The 19,043-nt window shown below is 37.2% G+C and overlaps 1 protein-coding gene across 9 annotated transcripts in view; it reads left to right on the forward strand.

Moving 5' to 3' along the window:
* The window catches only part of UTRN (utrophin), a 368,491-nt gene that overhangs the window by 269,133 nt on the left and 80,315 nt on the right, over positions 1–19,043 (forward strand). For 8 of the 9 annotated variants that reach the window (XM_051811059.1, XM_051811060.1, XM_051811058.1 and 5 more), the window contains 4 exons: positions 2,248–2,377; positions 14,065–14,333; positions 16,637–16,783; positions 18,099–18,177. In XM_051811059.1, coding sequence (XP_051667019.1) covers positions 2,248–2,377; positions 14,065–14,333; positions 16,637–16,783; positions 18,099–18,177 — 625 coding nt within the window. The remainder of the gene's footprint in view (positions 1–2,247; positions 2,378–14,064; positions 14,334–16,636; positions 16,784–18,098; positions 18,178–19,043) is intronic. The other variant, XM_051811062.1, reaches the window with a different exon arrangement.

Below are 19,043 nucleotides of genomic sequence, written 5' to 3' on the forward strand. Positions count from 1 at the left end.
GGTCAAGGTACTCTTCTTTACTGCCGAATGATTTTAGCATTACCATCTCAGTGCATGGTTTCTTTCATGCTAAGAGAGTTCTTTCAAGAGTATTAATAAGGTTTGCCATGGATGACTTATAGCTGATGAGCTATGCGGGCCAAAGTCTTAAAATCTTCATGTTGTCAACCTCAATTTAAACAGCTTCAGTGGCAAGGATGATGGAGAATTAAATCCAAGGCCTCTTAGGTCAGACTTGATTGAAGTTTTGTTGAGGGTGATTGGGCAAATTGATGAAACACACTATGTGAAGGTGAACAGGAGAGACAGCAAAAGAGATGTCTCTAACAATCTCTAGATTGTTTCTAACTGCATGAAATTTCTTAGTAGGCTCCAAATCTGACCTAGTCTCCTTTTTCTTGTATGCTTTGGAAATATTTTGAAAATTGAATGAAGGGGAGAAAAGTAAATCTAGAAAGATTTCCTACCTCACAGTGGAGTAATTGCCCCTCTGTTTCTGACAGAAATTCAAAGTTAAGATTGTTTTACTGATGCATCCACACAAGTTCGCTTACTGTCTTCCTTCTTCTGAGACAAATTCCCACATAGAGAATATTTTAATGATTTTTAAAATATGGATGACTTTAAAGCATCTTATTCTATGGTGTGTAATGTGAAATTAAAATATTGATACATTCTCTGATGATCGGAAGGGATTCTTCAGGAATGTTGTTTTTACAATACTTCAGTTTCTGTATTTTTTGTTTCAAATATGTAGGACTTGGTTTTTAAACGGCAATTTTTATTTCTTACTACATATAGTGTATACTGAATCCTACAAAGAATATTATTGCTATGCAAAGGCATTTAGAGATGTGTTCTGAAGAGTTTTTTGTGTAAATACAGTAGTTAATGGTTACTAAAGGTTGGACTGTATAACGCAATTCCTAAATGTAATGGAGGTTAGTGTGTTTTCAGTGATTAGTTTTTGTTGGGGTTATTTATTTATTTTATTTGGACTAGAAGAATCAAAGTATTTGAGAAGATGAGGAAGATAAAGGAATAGAGTGGGGGAGAAATGGGGGAAAATACAGCTTGCCTCCTGCTAAGTTAAAGTCAAGAGGTAGATGTTTTTTATGATTATAACATCAAGAGACTTAATAATGAAAAGGATAAGATAGCAGTTGTGAGACTTCTATGGCAGCTGTTTTTCACAATTTTCTGTAGTAGAAACACTCATTTTCTTAAATAATGTTGTCAACACTCACTAAATGCATTTCTCTAGCTCGAATGGGGCCTGAGCAAACTGTGTCAGCAAAATAAGCTTGGATGTTGTAATTAGAGCTAAAAATATATTGGAGAAATTAAAAAAAAAGTATCTTCCTTTGTGTTTCTATGGGTAGAAAGTAATACAAATAGAACCGGAAAAGCAGATTCCTTCTGAGTGGTACAGATTTATACTTAAAATATCGAATGGAAGAAAATGCTTTCTAAGAAACACTACAGCTGTTTTTTTTAAAAAAGGGTTCGTTACACTTAAACCTTTAAAAAAGTCATAAATGCTGTAGAGCAAAATATCTTGAAATTCATTTCCATCAGCATAAAAAAACTTAAAGAAAAATTGATAATTTTCTTTCTGTATACAAGTCTCAATTGTTTCTACATAATAAGGATCAAAATACTTTTATCTAATTTGAAGGGTGTTTTATCAGAATGTATTATCATAATAAAATTTTTGTTACATATTTTCTAAATTAAAAAAAATAAATAGGAAACAGAAACAAGAGGTTTCATTTTCTAAGGAATGCAAAGTATTTTTGAAATTTTTTAGTATTTTATAAAATTATTTTCTGAAATTTCAGTTGATGCAATTTGCTGTTATTCCAGATATCAAAAAAGTAAAGTCTGTTGTAGTAATCTACTATACATTATTGCTGTTCTGTTAAAAGCAATAAACCAATAAACCCATTAAATTTACTTTTATTTTAGAAGTTTAATGCAGTATTTTCAGTTTCTCTTGGTTTTTTTTGAAAACCTACCATCATCACCTTTCTTGTGTTCATTTCTTCAAGTCAGTTTCATAAAAATTGGCCTTCCAACCTTAATTTCTTGCTGTTTTTGTTTTTCTAAAATTTGCATTTTATCTTGCAGTCTGAATAACACACTGGTTGTTACTCACTCACTAGACAGGTCTGGTCAGAGAGGTAAAAACAGAGAATTGTTCACAATGTCAAGTTACAAATGCATTCTTCTTTCCCTTCCCAAAAGGCACTGAGACGTGAACTGAAGGATAAAGAGCAAGCCATTCTCAATGCTGTGGACCAGGCACGAGTTTTCCTTGCTGACCAACCAATTGAGGGGCCTGAGGAACCAAGAAGGAGCTTACATTCAAAAACAGGTCAGAAAATACTTCTAGAAATGGTCAAAAGGAGAGAAAAAGGACTTGCATGTACATGGTTTATATCCCAATTATTTGGTTAGACCAGAATTTTCCAAATCACATCCTGCTTGCTTTTATTTCAGTGATTAATCTCAAAGTGTTACTACTCTGCTTCGTAAGTACTTACATTTTAATGGAAGAAGTAGAAACATCTCTATTGCCTTTTCCAGGTTTTGATTCAAAACACTCGTGAGATCAGTTCTGGTCTTTTTTTCTTAACATGATAATGTACAGACCTTAAATGTAGTCAGAATAGTAGTTCAAAGGTGCAGACTCAAATGTACATATGTCTTTATTCAAAGTGTTACTCCACAAATAGAAGTAAGTGTATTTGGTGGTGTATCTCATTCAAACTGAAAGAAATCATCTTTAGAAAGGCAGTCTTTACAGAATCTTAAGGATTTGAACATTAAATGAATTATTGCTAAGAAATTGAACCACAGCTATCCTAGACACTGTATCTACATGGCATTTGTTGAGATATCAGTCTATATATCAGAGACCAAAAAGAAGAGAATAATTTTTCTTCACCCCCCCACAAAATAGAAAATTATCTGTGTGAATAAGTCCTACAATTATGTTTCTGATATAAACTACAGCATTATGAAGTCTTACTTTTAGTTACATAAGAACTGTTCTTGGAAAATGTAGTAATCTGCTTTTGTAGAACTATCAGTTGATATAAGATGTGAATAATTTACTGTTCTGAATCATTTACAAAATTACAGTATAGCTGCTTTTATTGAGAGATACTTTTTCTTTCCATACATCTTCTTATACATCTCCATGGCAAACTTCTTAAATTTGTTCATTAGAAACATAATTTGTGTTATTTCTGTGCAAATTTTTAAGTGGTTTCATATTCCCTAATTTAACTTTGTGATAAAATTTGAATGGCTGGTGATTAAAGCCAATGAACCATTTATCTCTGTGATTAGTTCTGGTACCTTAGCTGCTGTAATGTATCTTACTACTTCCTTTTTAAGCTCCTGACTCCTGATAACATTCAGTTTGTCTTTATTCTCAAACCCATTTGATATATGGCATCTCTAATGTTTTAATTGGTCTAAATTAAAAGCAACCTCAGTTGAAAAATAAGGTTTGCTTGCTGTATATATGCTCATATTTTCAGACAGAAGTTTGAAATAGCAGATTCTCTCCTCAAAAGCATAGAACCTCTCAGCACAAATGATACCAATATATAAAATGTTACCAATGTAAAATGTTAATTTTCTAGCAGGAGTTGATATCAATGATCTAGTCAGCATTGACTGAAGGTGCAAGAGCAAACTTCAGATGATAAGGTGCACCATAAATTCTTGTTATCCAGTCTTTTATGATGGATCATGATTATTATTATTTTGTGCTATACCAATGGCAGTGATAACAGTATAGCAGGGAATTCGATGACCATGGTTAACTGCATAGCAGTAACAGCTTGAGTCTGCAAGTGATGTGTGCATGTCTCTGCTGTAGTCATCATATTTGAAAACCACTGGGAAGTCTCATAGATGTGCACTGAACTTATTTTCCTCTTCCTTCTTCACACTCAGTAGTCCACAGAATTTATTTTTTGAGCACGTGGTTATTCTTGGTTACAAGCCACACTCCCACCAGTCTAACTCTCATGTCTTCACCTCAGTAGGGTGGAGGCATGAAATGGGAAGAACAGGAGTAAGATGGGTCATGATGGGGATCAGATGGATCACAGATGCAGAGCCATTACAAACTACTGTTGTGGGCCAAACAAATGTGCTTGGGAAAAAAAAATATTGCTATTTCAAATAAATAATTAAATACTAATTTGGTTGGTAGTGGGAAACAAAAAGACAAACATCCAAATCACAGCTTTCCTCCCCGCTTTCACACACTCGACTTCCTTATTCCTGTCTTTTACCCTGCTTTGTTGTGACTACAGATCACGTTCAGAGGCAACAAGTGGTGTGGGAGAGTGGGAAGGTGCTAAGTCCACAGTTAGCCTAGAAGTTTTTCTCTGCTGCTTTTTTCTTCTCACGTCTTTCCTCTTCATGGGTTCTCCATTTGGAATGTCTGCCCTGCCATGGAGTTGCTCCTCCTCCTTTGACCTTGGTGTTCCCTCTGCAGTTTCTCCTGTTTGTTCCCTCCTTCTCTTTCTCTGCTGTTCTCTGCTGTTTCTTAAATACACTTTCCTTGAGGTGCCACCAGCACGGCTGAGGGCCTCAGCTGTATATGATTAGACCAGAGACAGGCACCAATCACTTGCAGACCATGGCCTCAGCTATGCTCTTTGGTGGGTAGACTGGAGTCTGTTGTCCCTGGCACACAGCAGCTGCAGCCTCTTCTCCCAGAGACCCCTGTGAAGCTGCCACTGCCAGCAGTGGGCACTCACACCCCACACAGAACGGGACTACACTATCTGTAAATTAATAGACTTTCAGACCAAAAAGTGTCTTTGAATCCTTTTCTCTGATCTCAAATAATAAGCTGTTCATTTTCACCCAGGACTGAGTCTAGTAAATTTTTTCTGGCAACTAATACCACCAATCTCCAGAAAGCTACATCTCTGAACTAGAAGGCAGCCAGACACACAGTTTTTCTTCTGATTAACCCTTTATAGTGAAGAATGTGGATGTGAGCTTATGTTTACTTTTAAAATGTTGGTGGTTTTAAATTTTATTTTCTGCCTGCCTGTCAATCATTGGTGTTCTCTGCAGTTGATTAAGGTTAGCTTGTTAACTTCAGTGAAGTCCACTTCATGTTGATAAAGGGGAAGGAGTGTGGTTTCAGATTGTAAGCTGACAGTCTGTCTTTAAAAAATATTGATTAACAGTACACAGCACTGTACAGTCTTGATTTGAACATTTCTCTGCCTGGTTCTATAATACAAGTAGCAAAACTGTTTTATTAAATCGAAGTTGTATTAATTGGAAAATCACAGTTTCTTGAGGTTAGTTCTTGCCTTGTATAAGAGCAGGAGTTTTTAGAGGAGAAGGTTAGCTAATCTGAAGAGGATAAAGGTTGTAAAATTGTTTTCTATATTCTTCAACTTCTCTTTCTTTTTTTTTTCCCATTTTCTTTTTCACCATAGGTGTTTTCATGCCAGGAAGGGCATTGTTGCAAGGGCAAGGAATGAGAGAGATTTAGGAGAAAAATTATAAGAATCAGTTTTGAACTTGACCAAGACCTATTTTAAGGACCTGTGTATACCTGCATTCATTAAGAGAATATTTGTTATAGGATGCCTTATGATAACCTATTACTATCTATAATGGTTTTGTTAATGTCAGATATATTCCAAGAATGTAAAATCATGTTATGAGTAAGCCTTGTTTTCTTCTCTCCCATCTTTGCCTTATGCTTACTGTGTTGGCCTTCTACTGTACTATGTAGTAACTGGCACAGTCAGAGTTCTTCATCTTCCAGGAAACTTCCTTCTAAGTTAATTATATCTATCTTTTCTTCTCTTTTTGTTTTGCCATGTTTCCATAGAGAGGCCCCATCACAAAAAAAAGCAAGCTTCATGCTCTTCTTGTCTTTGAGCTGCTTCAGCATCTGAGTGGAGCTGATTGATAAGCCAGCGGGCCAGCTGCTGAATTTTGTAGATGGACAGGTTACAGAAATTGAAAATGCTCATGTTTTTAGCTTTTTTGGTGACTTATCCATGGCATAGGAGAAAACTTAGATCTGAAAATATTAATTGTCATTTGCTATGGCATAGTTACAGCTGGCTTCCTAAATCCATGTACTGTAAGGTTACAGGCCATGGAAAACAAAAAGGAAAGCAGAAATAATATTTTCTGTCCCCAGGGTTCTACAAACTGATGATATGACTTTGCTGAAATTCTTGTCCACTCAAGCAGTGAGGGAGTGGAGATAATTTTTTTAGAAGATAACATAAATTAATATCCTAGCAGATTACCACAGGCTACTACACTGATTCTCAGTGCAACAGTGAATGTTTCTGGGAGACTGCAATATTGTCAAAGTACTTCAGTAGTGTCTAGTTTTCTCGGGATAATTAGATTCCTAGCTCTGAGAGCTGTCGTTTGGTAGCAGAGGTTGTTGAGATGAACACAGCATTTTAAAATAACTATTTACCATCTGTTATTTCCTATTAATGGAAAGTACAGAAAGCCCCATAAGTCACAACTGTGTTAATAAAAGAAATACACTAATAAGTATCAGTGAATTGCATGTATATACTTTAAATAGAGTTGCGAACACAACATATTTGCCTCTTTCAGATACAAATAAAAGCTAAACTTTTTTTGCTCCCCACCACTGAGCACATTCAGGTAAATTCTCTGCCATAATTTTTCCTTTTTGCAAGGAAGATCTCACTAAAATAGGCAATCTACTGTTTTCTAATGTATGTAGCAGGCAGCATTTCTATTCCTGCCCACTTGTGTCTGTTGTCTAGCTATCACACACTACCGCAATATTTTTTTTTACCTCTGCTATGCAGCTGGGCTGAGTTTGAAATCTTGAATGTGAAAATTAGAAGTGCTTTGGAGAATGAAGAGGGTATGGCCCACTGAATGTTGGTGGAATCACGCCCAGAAACTGCTTACACTGTTTTGAGCATTACTACCTCTGTTTTAGTTGGAGCTCACTCAGTTGTGACTTTTAAGAGTTTCTTCCTAAGATTAGAGAGAAGTGCAGTTACCTGTTAGAGAATCTCAAAGTAATTGTCTCACTCCTTTTCAGATAGATCTTAGTCACTCTACAAGTTTAGTCCACCGGGGTGAAGCCTTGAAATTCTTCCTGTAGAGTCGTCATGGTTGTCTGCTTGGATTTGTATTAGTACAGTTCAAGGAAACTGTTTCCACTTTCTGAGTGGTGTGGAGTAAAAACTTGGAGGATTTTAAAGCCTGAATTTTTAATGGCACCAGACTGGCTTGATAGTTGTTAATTTTTTTACTGATTGGTTGGGATTTTTTGGTTTGTTTTTTTTTTTTTTTTCCTATTGTTTTTTTTTCCGTGAGAACCTCAGGATATAAACAGTTATATTCATTCTTGACCTGTGTGCTCTCTTGTTGTCACAGTTTTATCTGAAATACAGGGTGCTTTCCAGGTGGAAGCACATTCTGAAAGTTTAACCGTTGCCTTGTTTACAAGACTTGAGAAACCAGTGAAACTGTCTGCAAGAGAATTTTCAGTTATCCTTTGAGTAATGCTCATTGGTGGCTCTCAGAGGTTAAGATGGCTCTCAAACCTTAAGACCTTGTGTGAAAGAAAATGCCTTCCTTACACTCTAGAGCAAACATAGCTTAAAACATTTTAAATAAGCTCCAAGAAAGCAAGTGGGAAATTGCAGAAAAACAAACTAGAAGTCATGTCTATAGAGGAAAAAATAGGCTGAAAAGAGTTACTTAAAAGGTCAGAAAAGTTCAGAACATGGATGTTTTAAAGTCCTGTGTGTTTATTATAGGGTGCCATTGAGTCAGGGAGCCCTATCTTTTGCGCTGCCTGACTTGTCTGTTTTCTGGTTTTGTGTTGTTTTGGAATAAATTAGGTGTCTCTGTTTTGTTTTGAAATGCTGTTATGGGATGTATGTCTTCTGCAGTCTTGCTGAGGAACTACCTACCATATGTGCAGTGCCAGAAAAACAAATCTTTATTGATCTCTGGAATAAATAAAAACTTGTTAAAATCCACAGTCACAGTGCTTTGAAAAGAAACATAGGATTAATTTCTTGCTTGCCTAGAGTAATTGAGACTCCAATAATACTTTCCCTTTAACTGCAATTGGAAGAAGGCACAACTTGGAGATGCTGTAACAATACTGTTGTTTTTGCGTTTTTCTGGTATTGTGGCAGGAGCGGACTAAAACTGAATTCATACCTGGTTTATGTTCCTGGAGCAACATAAACTTTGGGCATCCACTGTGCAAAAGTGTTGTGAACTTCCTTTGGATCACACCATTTATTTAAAAATGTTGGCATTTTTATATTGAAAAGTAGTATGTGTGGTTTGTTTATGTTGACAGATTACGCTGATTGTGCTGGATAAATGCAAGGTTCTCAGGATTGCTGTGATCTTTGTTAGTTTTCTGGAGATAGGTTCTGGGGGACAACTTAATTATTTCTTTTAACTGGAAGCTACTTCCTTTGTTTTGTCCATCTCTGTCTTCCCCACCAGCACCCAGTGGGAAATAGCAACTGTTGTTATTAAAGAATATGTATGTATGCTGGCATTGTTCTTTTGTCTTTATCTGAAGCCCATACTCTGAGCCCTTTCCAGAATTATTCATCATACATGAGGTTAACAGTTTCCTTTGCTCTGCTTTTGCAATTCTGTCTTCTGTAGACCAAAGGTAGTTTATCTCTTATCCTGCAGAGACTTTCCTCATTCACTCTTTGTTTAATTACATTTCTCTAGTTTGAAGAACTTTCAGTTTTGATAGAAGAATACCTAAATGGGCAAAAATGCAAATGACTGTGCTCTTTCCTTGTTTTAACTAAATATGCAATAGATATTTGAATAGGAGGAAAAGGCAAGATATGAGTTGTGCTTGGATGGTTGGGTGCTTGGAGTGTGATTGCTGCATTTCCGCATTAACCAGTTGGTGCTTATTCTTTGAACTTCCTATTGCCATCCCATCAGAACTAAGTTTTCTGTCAAAACTGTTAGAAGCCCAAAGAATACTTTCTCTGGAGCAGTGCTAAAGACTTCATGATGCAATGACAGCACTGCTTTTGGTGGTTCTGCTTAGGAATATGACAGTGTGCCGTTGTGCCTATTCAAATGCTCTGAAAGTTTTCATAATGTGATTGCAGTGCTGTCACCCATTGTTTTTTGCTGCAACGATCAGTTGAACCAAGGAAGAGACAACATTTGACATAATGGCAGAGGGAAGGGACATGAAATCATCTCCAGTTCCACTATATTTTATTAAGACTATATCAAAAGCGAAAGGAAATTAATGTAATTTTGGCAGGATGCATCACTAGTTCAAGGCCATATAATAAGGATCAAGCACAACTGCTTAAAATGAAATATGCTAGAGCCAAATTGTTTTAAGAAGTCTAAAATAAATTCTTAACAAGAAGAATTTTCTTCACTTGTATTCTCCATATATGTAGGCATGCAGGGAAGCTATATGCTATAAAATTCAGGCGTGAAAGTTTTCCTTCTATAGCACTCGGTCTTTGCTAGAGACACAGAAAATCTGTTGGTGCTTTGTGACAAAAAATGCTTATTAAAATCAAGATTCCCCCCCCACTACAAAAGCAGGCTTTTTTTTTCTGCTCTTTTTCCCTTATCGCAAGGTCAGTTACTGTCTTTCCTCTTTGGTTAACAAAGTTAATATAGGCTGTTCTTACTTTCTGAGCAGCTGCTGAAGTGAACATATGTAACAAGTACCATTAAAAAAAGGAGGGGGGAAGCTGATCAAGTTGATCATTGAAAAGACTTTTTGTATTAAGTAGGAACAAAAGAGCAAAAACTACTATGTAGAATTTTTTCACAGCAAAAAGGAATTCTGTCTGCCAGTGTGTGTAATGACAGACTGGTTAAATGAACTCCAAACTAACAGAAGAAAACTCTTCCTGTTAAGACAATATTTTTTGAGATTTACAATTTATGCTATGTGACCTTGCTATGCAGTATCTCGAAGACTGTGGTCTCTGCTTGAAAAAAAGTAATGTGTTGCTCATTAATAAGTTTGGTTTTCATGGTGGAAAACATGTAGTTATACAGAATATATTTCTCTTAAATGAATATATGCTGAATGGTTTTATAGCTCATAAAGGCACATATTTTGCTTTATTTTCCTTGCAAATGTCTTTTTAGGGCAAGTTTACAAGCACTTCCAAGGCTTTTGTAAAATAAAGCAGTCTTGCAATGAATTAATATTTTTCAAATACAGTATGTGGTAGATATCCTTGCACAGTGACACCGATTTGACAAATGGTTTTAAAACATATTTAGGTTTTCAGTTCTACTGGGATACTTGTATCACCCCAGTCATTCTCAAATCTTTTTCCCCTCCCAAAATAAGAGACTAGTCTGTCATGAGTAAAGCTGCCTTGTTTTAGCTGACCATACAAATAAAGTCAGGCTATTGTTCCCCTCTTTTAATCCCAGAATCACCAAGCATGGAAGAGACCTTCAAGGTCATCTAGTCCAACTGTTAACATAGCACCACTATAGTCACCTTTGAACCATGTCTCCACGTGCCATATCCAATCTATTTATTGCTATAGCCACATTTTTTTCTTATTGCTTCCACGAGAGCAAGAGACACTCACTGAATCTGTTGTCGGTATCTTTAAGGCCAGCCAAAGAGTTTTGCAAGGTTTTCAGCTCTTACTAAAGCTTTCTGCGTGTTCTTTGTCAAGTGACTGATCTTTTAAAAAGACCAGCTAATAATCTAGCTTAGAACTGTTCAGACCTTGCAACATTTTACTCTTTTATGCAGAATTGGTAGGTTTTGGCTCTGATAACAGGTAAAGGATGATGCGACTGCATGATGTTGGATAAAAATGGCAGATTGCAGCTTTGCCTGTATCTAACTTTCACTTACTCCAGTTTCTGGGTATAATGTCCCCTGTAACCAAATACTCAAGATACCAACAGAGGAGGCTTCCTCTACTGGGTCTGCAATTTTCTGTCCCCTTTCAATGAAGCTCAGTATTCCCTTACCTTGTGTAAAGGATTCCATCGCTAGGTGCTCCCTAATCCTCCTTTATTATCTTGCAGCTTTTACTACTGTGGTCTGGTTGTCCTCAACCTATAGCTGTATCACAGGATACCTCAACCTATGAGATAACCTATGATACTAGACTTTGCCACTAGGTACAGCTTGTGTTCACAGTTCCTTTGTTACTGCACTGAAGTGGATTCTCATTCATTCATCCATTATTGTTATATTATTATTCTCAAAGGTGAGTAATTCCAGAATTACTTGTGGTAACAACCTCTTTAATGTCTCTACATAAGCAATTTTTTTTCTAAAAGGGGATTTTGCATAGAGCTTCAGCTTTATTTCTTTTCATTTTTCTAAAATATGTTGCAAAGCTTGGGGTAGAGATCATTTCAGAATTGTATTGTTCTATGATGTAGCTTATTCTACTGGGAAATTCTGTAAATCCAGAGACAAGGTGCAATTTATCACAGCATAGCTTTGGTCTTCATCTTTATTCTAATCTGTCAGTATTGCAAATTGTAGGTTACTACCATGTCTTTAGATCCCAGAGCTACATACATAGTTCATATCTGTTTGCATCTAGTTAAGCACTGTAGGTTTTTTTCAAAACTATTTCACCCCAAGTTCCTCTTCTGAAACACCTACTTTCCATTGTGGTGTCCCTAAGCCTGGCTATAATCTCTATTTTTGCAGGCAAAGTACACATAGGCAGTGCTCTCATGTGATACCTTATGACACCCAACAAGTCACTGAAATATCTTGTTAAGCTCAAAATATCTTTTGTACCACTCAGCTGCACTCTTTCTTCAAATGGCTCTCTCTTTCGAGGTCAAAACATGCACCGCAACCTGCAGCCTCGGTGTCTATCTCCCTTCTTTGGTGATGCTGGCTCTTGTTGATTGCCCTTGCCTTCCAATCTGCTCTGGTTACCATTCCTCGTACGTTGTTTCTCCTACATAACCACTTTTCAGCAAGATCCCTTGTGCAATGCCCTCTCCTCCCTACATCAACAATTATAATGCAAAATGTGCATTTTGGGTTGCATTTTGCTTGGTTGGTTGGTTTTTTCAGATGGCAGTTGGGTTTTGTTGTTGATTACTCTTAGAGTATTTGTAGTCTAGCATTTATCAAGATTAATATGGGCTAACAAGATTTGAAAAAACTTTAAAAGAAAAACCAGACCAAGTATGTAGAATTGGTGGGCAGAAACTCTGATTTCAATCCAAAAAACTCCCTATTACTTTTATATCTGGGGAAAATGTACCTGCCCTTCTAAACAACAAATTGAATGTATTCTAGTGTTTTATTTTGTATTAATTACTTGCAGTATGCTTTTCTGTATTGTGTGCTATGGAACAATAGTTGCATCACCAGAGACATAGTAAGGTAACTTTTTCAACCATAAGTGTGCATTTACTTTGACATTCATCTAGTCTTTGTAAAGCAAAAAGTTTTTTCCCGCACCATTTTTGTATGTTGTCCCCTCACGCTCCTCCACTACATTAGCAAGTCCAAGCTTATAATGATTTTAAAGACAGTCTATCAGTAAGTGGAAGATTTTATGTGTCTGACTTCTGACAGAAGTGGTACTTTCATCTTTGTGTGATTATGTATGATTTATTCATAGGTAACACTTAAATTTTGATCACAGGAATACTGTGATAAACCTTTACCAAAGGTTTTATGTAGGACTGAAGAGAAGGCCAAATAGCTTAGTTTCAGTGTATGTCACATCTCTTCCCCCCTCTTTTGCTTTCTGTTTTTTTGCATTGTATAGATTTTCCTCTGCTTGCTTCTCTGCCTGCTTCTGTGCCTGCAGAGGCTGCAAGGCTCTTATGTAGAAGGGGAATCCTATGAGACTGGCTGGTTTTTTGTCATTACTGAAGCAACTCTTCCCTGATGAAGGAAGCTCCCTATGACTTTTTTCGGAAAGTACCCTCTGAGCAGTAGACAGTAGGACCTGCTGGGGATGTTTTAGGGTTTTCTTTTAGCATTCTGGCTGTCTGGGTCTTGCTCAGTCTCAAACTGAAGACCCAGAAAAGACATCATGTTCTCTCATTGATAGACTACGTGACTGATACACAGAAATCACCTCTTGTGGAGGCCAGAGAAGTCACCAGCTGACGGGTTTGTCAGTTCTTGTTGTCAGAGAGGTCTGGTGTAGAGTTCTACCTGATGTCTTGCAGACTTACCGGGGACTGGAGATTTCAGTATAAGCATTTGACTGAAATAATCAGTATCATCTCCAATGACTATGTCCTGAGGAGGTTGTGTGTGTGCCTGTTATAGCTTTGCTTATTGCAAAGACCAGTGGCAGGTGATCTTTTTAATTTGAATGGCATTTTCATGGTTGCTGAGGTGTGTGCTATCTAGACACAGAAGCCTGAAATTTGTCAGTAATAGTGAACCATAAGCTTGACTCTTTTTCAGTCAATAGCTTCACTGAACCTTTTTAGATTTGGAAAACCTATTTTAACCAGCCCTTTAGGACTTTGGTATTAACACAGAAAAATGGATGTAGAGCTGCAGGACCACTCCCCACATGGTACTCAGTAGACCTTGGATTTTGCTAGTGGATTTTAAGAGACATCCTGGTAGTAGAGTGAAAGTGGTGGTAAATGATCCAGGAACAAAGCACTGTTCTTGCTCGTTCTACATGGTCCACAGATTCCCTATGGCAGTTTTCAGTAGGGGAAAAAAGACCTTTTATTTCCTTCCTCTGTGCCTCCAAAAATGACAAACCAGAAGTAAGCTGCTTTTGCTTTGTGGATATCATAATATATGGAAGTCAGGAATAGTTTCCTGTCTTCTGATCAAGCTTTGTTTTGTCAGTTGGAGTGACTGAGGTTTATTTCAGTTATGACAAAGTAGACTTTCTTCTACGTTATACCTGCTGAAATAAATTGTCAGTTGACACTGGACTTACTGACTGTCTTGAGCGCCTATCTCAGGCTCACTGTCTGTTTAACTGGACATGAATAAGAAGGAAACAGTGTAACTCTTCTTTCCCTTTGCAGAATTGACCCCTGAGGAGAAAGCCATGAGGATGGCCAAAGCTATGCGTAAACAGTCATCAGAGGTAAAAGAGAAGTGGGAGAACCTAAATGCCAGCGCCACTATCTGGCAGAAGCAAGTGGACAAAGCATTAGAAAAACTGAAAGACCTGCAGTGTGCCATGGATGACCTCGATGCTGATTTGAAGGAGGCCGAAAATGTGAGGAATGGCTGGAAACCTGTAGGAGACTTGCTCATAGATTCGTTACCAGATCACATTGAGAAAACTACAGTAAGTGTGGAACTCCTGGGAAATATTTAGCCTGTGTGTGTGTCAGGCCTCTTCATTCTACTACCTCTAGTCACATTAGATATATACACACTGTGTACTTAAATTGTCATGTGCAGTATAAAGTGCTCTTTAAAGACCATATCTGAGGTCTCAAAGTCCAGTGCTGTGCCACATTGACTCTGTTGGCTGGAGTTGCATAAGCACATGTGATCAGCAAGCTACAGGTGTGTGCAGAATATAACATTCATTAAATGAAAAAAATGTGTTCTAGGAATTAAATATTTTCCTCCTCTAAATACTGTCTAATCCGTAGTTAGGCCTTGGGTTTGCTTGGAGCTGTGCCCTGGCACTGGAGTATGAATGAGCTGAGTCAATTGTCATTCCAGCAGTTGACAGTATCTCCCCTTCTTTTTGTAGTGGTGAGCTGTCAGATCTGTTTGACCATCATGTTAGGAAAACATTTAGAACTTTTTCAGTCATACAGAAATGTATTCGTAGTTTTAATTTGCTTCTTAACTTTCTTAAAGCTCACACATTTATTACCTATTTTAGTTCGTATGACCGACTATTTGCACTTACTTTTACTTTAGCCTGGCTTCTCATCAGGATTATTTCAAAGTGAATAACACATACTACTCTACAACTTTCTTGCTGCTTGGGTTCCAGGCCACCCATGCAGGGCTCAGCATCACAAGGCATAGCTGCTCGTGATGGGTAGTAGCCCTCCCCTGCTTAACTTCATGGGTTGGGTAGGGACCCCGTAATGCAGAACTCCCCAAAGAAGGGATATCTTCTGATAACTATCATCCAGGAAAGCTGGCTGGAAACAGTACAGTGCTTAGGGAAGTGCCTGAATATCAGGGATTCCAGGAGAGGATGTGGGTATGCACATGTAGGTAGAGAAAATTGCTGTTTGGGGCAAATTTAGCACCTATCACTTCTGTTTCACAAACACAGCTTTTCAGTTTTTAAACTTAAGGGTGAATATGGCAAAGCATTAGAAGACCTGACCATCCATGTCTTCTGCTTGGGATGCTTGTATGAGAAGAATGAAAGGCCACGCACTGTGACCAGTTTTCTGCAGATATTCTCTCTATGCCTATATAGCCTGTGGTCTCCCAGGGCTGCATTATTTCACATATATCAATGTAAGCATCCTCATTCTCAAAATTTTGTTGTTACTTTCAAGGTTAATGGAACCAGAATCCTTAAAACAAGGACAGTCAAAGCTGAGTTATATCCAGACTGCTGTTGATGTGAGAAGAATGATGAATGTCTTCCTCTCCCTCTTATATTTTAATATAGATACTAAAGCAAGAAATAAGATGCTAATGCTGAATAGCTCCTTGTTCTCATGTTAAGAAGTGATTTGTCATATCTCAATGGCTTTTTCTGTAGAGTAAAGTAACGTCTTTCAGATTTTCATTGCTGTGGAAAAACTGAAAATCTGCTGAACTAATAGGGGCCTGCTGGCTGTCCAGAAGCCCAGTGCTTCTTTCTTGCCTGTATGTTCCTTCTGTTCCTGGGTCTGATGAGAGTGATTTTTGAAGGGAGGTAAATAATTGAATTATCCAAAGAAAATGCTTTTTTAACAGTTGTTTTTGGCATGTTTCATGATGTTCAATCAAGCTGTTTATAGGATTGAACACTTAACTGCTCACAGCAAAAAAGACATTTGATGCATCTTTTTAACTGTAACTAAAACTTGCATCAGTTTTGCCTTAATACTGTATTTAGTTCTATTTGATTCAATAAACCTTTTACTTCTTTTTAGTCATTTGTAATAGTTTCACTCTGTGGTTCTAATCAGGTAAAACATTGTACTCCTTTTCCTTAGAAGACAAATTTCTTCATGCTTTGCTAATTCAATAATAGTTTTTAAATTGAATTTTTGTTAGCTGCTTAATACTGGAAAGCTATAGCTACTGAACACATTTTTTCTTAAGAACACTTGGCAGCTGTATGCTGCTAAAGCTCCTAATATAGCATTGTGTATTTTCTTTTGTGATGAAATGCTCTAAAGCCATATGGCACCACTAAAAAAATAATTTAAATTGTTTTAGGGGCACAATTTGCTTATGGGCGTTTGAGCAAGTTTCATACTGTTTTTCTGTAAAGATGGATATGAATGATATAGTAAGAACAATGAAGTGAGGGAACTTTTTTTGCTGAGAACTGACTTGTGTCCAGTTGTTCAGCATAAACTTCCGTGTTGGGCAGGTCAGAACCGTGTTGAGTTTACTGTGGCTTTTGTGCTGCTCAAATGTCCCTTGAACATAAGTGTATGTTTCTTACCCTTTAAGGCTTTTAGAGACGAAATTGCTCCCATCAACTTAAAAGTTAAAACAGTGAATGATTTGTCCAGTCAGCTGTCTCCACTTGACCTTTATCCATCCTTAAAGATGTCTCGTCAACTGGATGATCTTAATATGCGTTGGAAACTTTTACAGGTATTCTTCTGAATATGTACAATAGGTGTGTGGGGAGGGATGTTTCTTTTTCTCTGTCCTCTCTGTCCTTTCTCTTCTGTTCTCTGATGTGTTATTACCATTTGTTCCATTACTTCTATTGCTAAGGTGTTACTCTGTTGGTACCAAAGCAACAAAAAGATGTCTTTCCTTCAGCAGATTAACCAAAAACTTTTCCTTTCAAGCTATTTCAGCAGTTTATTCACACAGGAAACTGCATTAAACTCTGGAGACTAGTGGGAACTATTGCTGCATGCTTTTTTTGTATATCTTATAGCAGTATATTTTATTACATAAATCTGTGTTACCAAAAACTGCTATAAATGCTTCTGTTGTGTTTCCAGCTTGTGGAAAGCTATTTTATTTTGTCTTTGAACATTCACTTTCTGTAGGGAATTTCACTTTAAGTGTCTTAAATATTAGTGGAGCTATAACAAGGTATGAGCAATAGCAATTTAGCATTACAAAACAGAAGAGGATATGCTATGAGAGAGATTCATATTGCATAGTTATGATTATTGTGCTTAAATGGTCTGAGAAAGGTAAATCAATGTGCCTGATTACAGTTGAAACTCGTACATAGTTTCGAAGTGAATGATTTAATGGAGTTTCTTACATCAGTTAAAAATTCATGTATCAATTTTGAAGTTTCTCACTTTTTTATTTTGTAGGAAATACTTATCACACTTCTAGGGAGGGTAGCGGGAATTAATTTTCAAAACCTGGGCACCAGTTCCTGGGCCAGTAGTTTTGAATAAGTCACTCCTGAGAGGCAAAGCTATTAATGTGTCATATCAGACCTTGCCTTTCTTCTCAAACTGAGTTAACCAAGCAACCAAACTACTGCTGGGTGTGCTAGTGCAGTTTCAATTAATAAACTGGGGGTGGAGTCATGTCAGCAAGTGAAACTGTATCTTCCAAAATGGTTCTGTGCTGACAAGGCAACTGTGAGATCAATAAAATCAAACTGAGACCTGCTGACTATGGAAATGTGGACAACAGAAGGGTTGGGAGGAGGTCAGAAACTTCAGCAGTAGGCTATAGTCACCGTGAAACTACTTTTGTTTGTTATTGATCTACAGTTCTCACACAAGAGCGCTGCAAGATACGAACAGGATTTTCATTAAGCAAGTGGAAAAAAAATGTAGCCGTGAATAGATGGATGTCAAATGAGAGCTATGACACACACAAATTAATTTCACTAAAAATGAATGTAAACAAGTGGTCTTCTTATCATGATCTTGGTGTTGCAAAGTAAATGCCAATGTAAATTTTGTGTATGTGTGTTTATATGTAGGTGTCTGTAGAGGATCGCCTTAAACAGTTACAGGAGGCACACCGAGATTTTGGGCCTGCATCCCAGCACTTTCTTTCCAGTAAGTTCTTTGAATTAATCGACACGAGAGATATGATGGCTTTCCTAAAGACTGACTGATCTTTACTCCAGTTTTCCCTATGGTTTGAAGAAGTTCTTCTTCCATATTATCTACTTCTGTGTTTTTGTGGGGGTGTTTCATCTTCATAACTGCACTGACAATCTCACTAGTGTGCTTCCCACTGTACCACCTTTCTGAGATATTGTTGTGCCCTGGTTGTTTTATTCTTTGTCCTCTGCTGCAGTGTCTAACCTGTGACTGTTCCAGAATCTTTGCTTGTTCATAAGCACATCTTCTCATCCTCTGCCAACTCTTTCCTCTGTTTCCTTTTGCTTCTGCTCTTGCTGGGATGACACAAAGGAAGAGCTACCGGGATTTTTTTTTTTTAAATTAAAGACTTCATGTCATACATTTCTGGAACTTCAAATAAAGGGCTGAGGAAAGCAAGCGTGCATCACTTTCTCAAGACCTATCCTTCCATCTTTTTCTATTTAATGAAAATTTTAGAGGTATAAGCCTGTGATCTCCCATATACTAAGAGGGCAAAAGCAGATTTGACATAATTTGCTACAAATAAATAGGTTGTGATATCAAGATCCATGTAGATTTTTTTCCAATGTTCTAGCCTACCTGCTGTCATCAGGGCTAATAAGACAAAGTGTTAACCCGGTCACTTCTCCAATTTTTAACTGAGGGCTTCAGTAATAAAAATAAAATCATTGCAGGAGTTGAGAAGTCAGCATGACAATGAGCAGTTGTTTCCCAGAGATTCTGAAGTACTGTATGTCAATGTATAGCTAAACAGCTAATATAATTTAAAACAATAAATGATTCTTGATTTCCTTTCTTGACTTATGTGACAACCG

The sequence above is a fragment of the Manacus candei genome, unplaced genomic scaffold (assembly GCF_025592945.1).
Source record: "Manacus candei isolate 608988 ecotype Guabito, Panama unplaced genomic scaffold, ASM2559294v1 h1tg000081l, whole genome shotgun sequence".
In the NCBI taxonomy this organism is placed as follows: Eukaryota; Metazoa; Chordata; class Aves; order Passeriformes; family Pipridae; genus Manacus; species Manacus candei.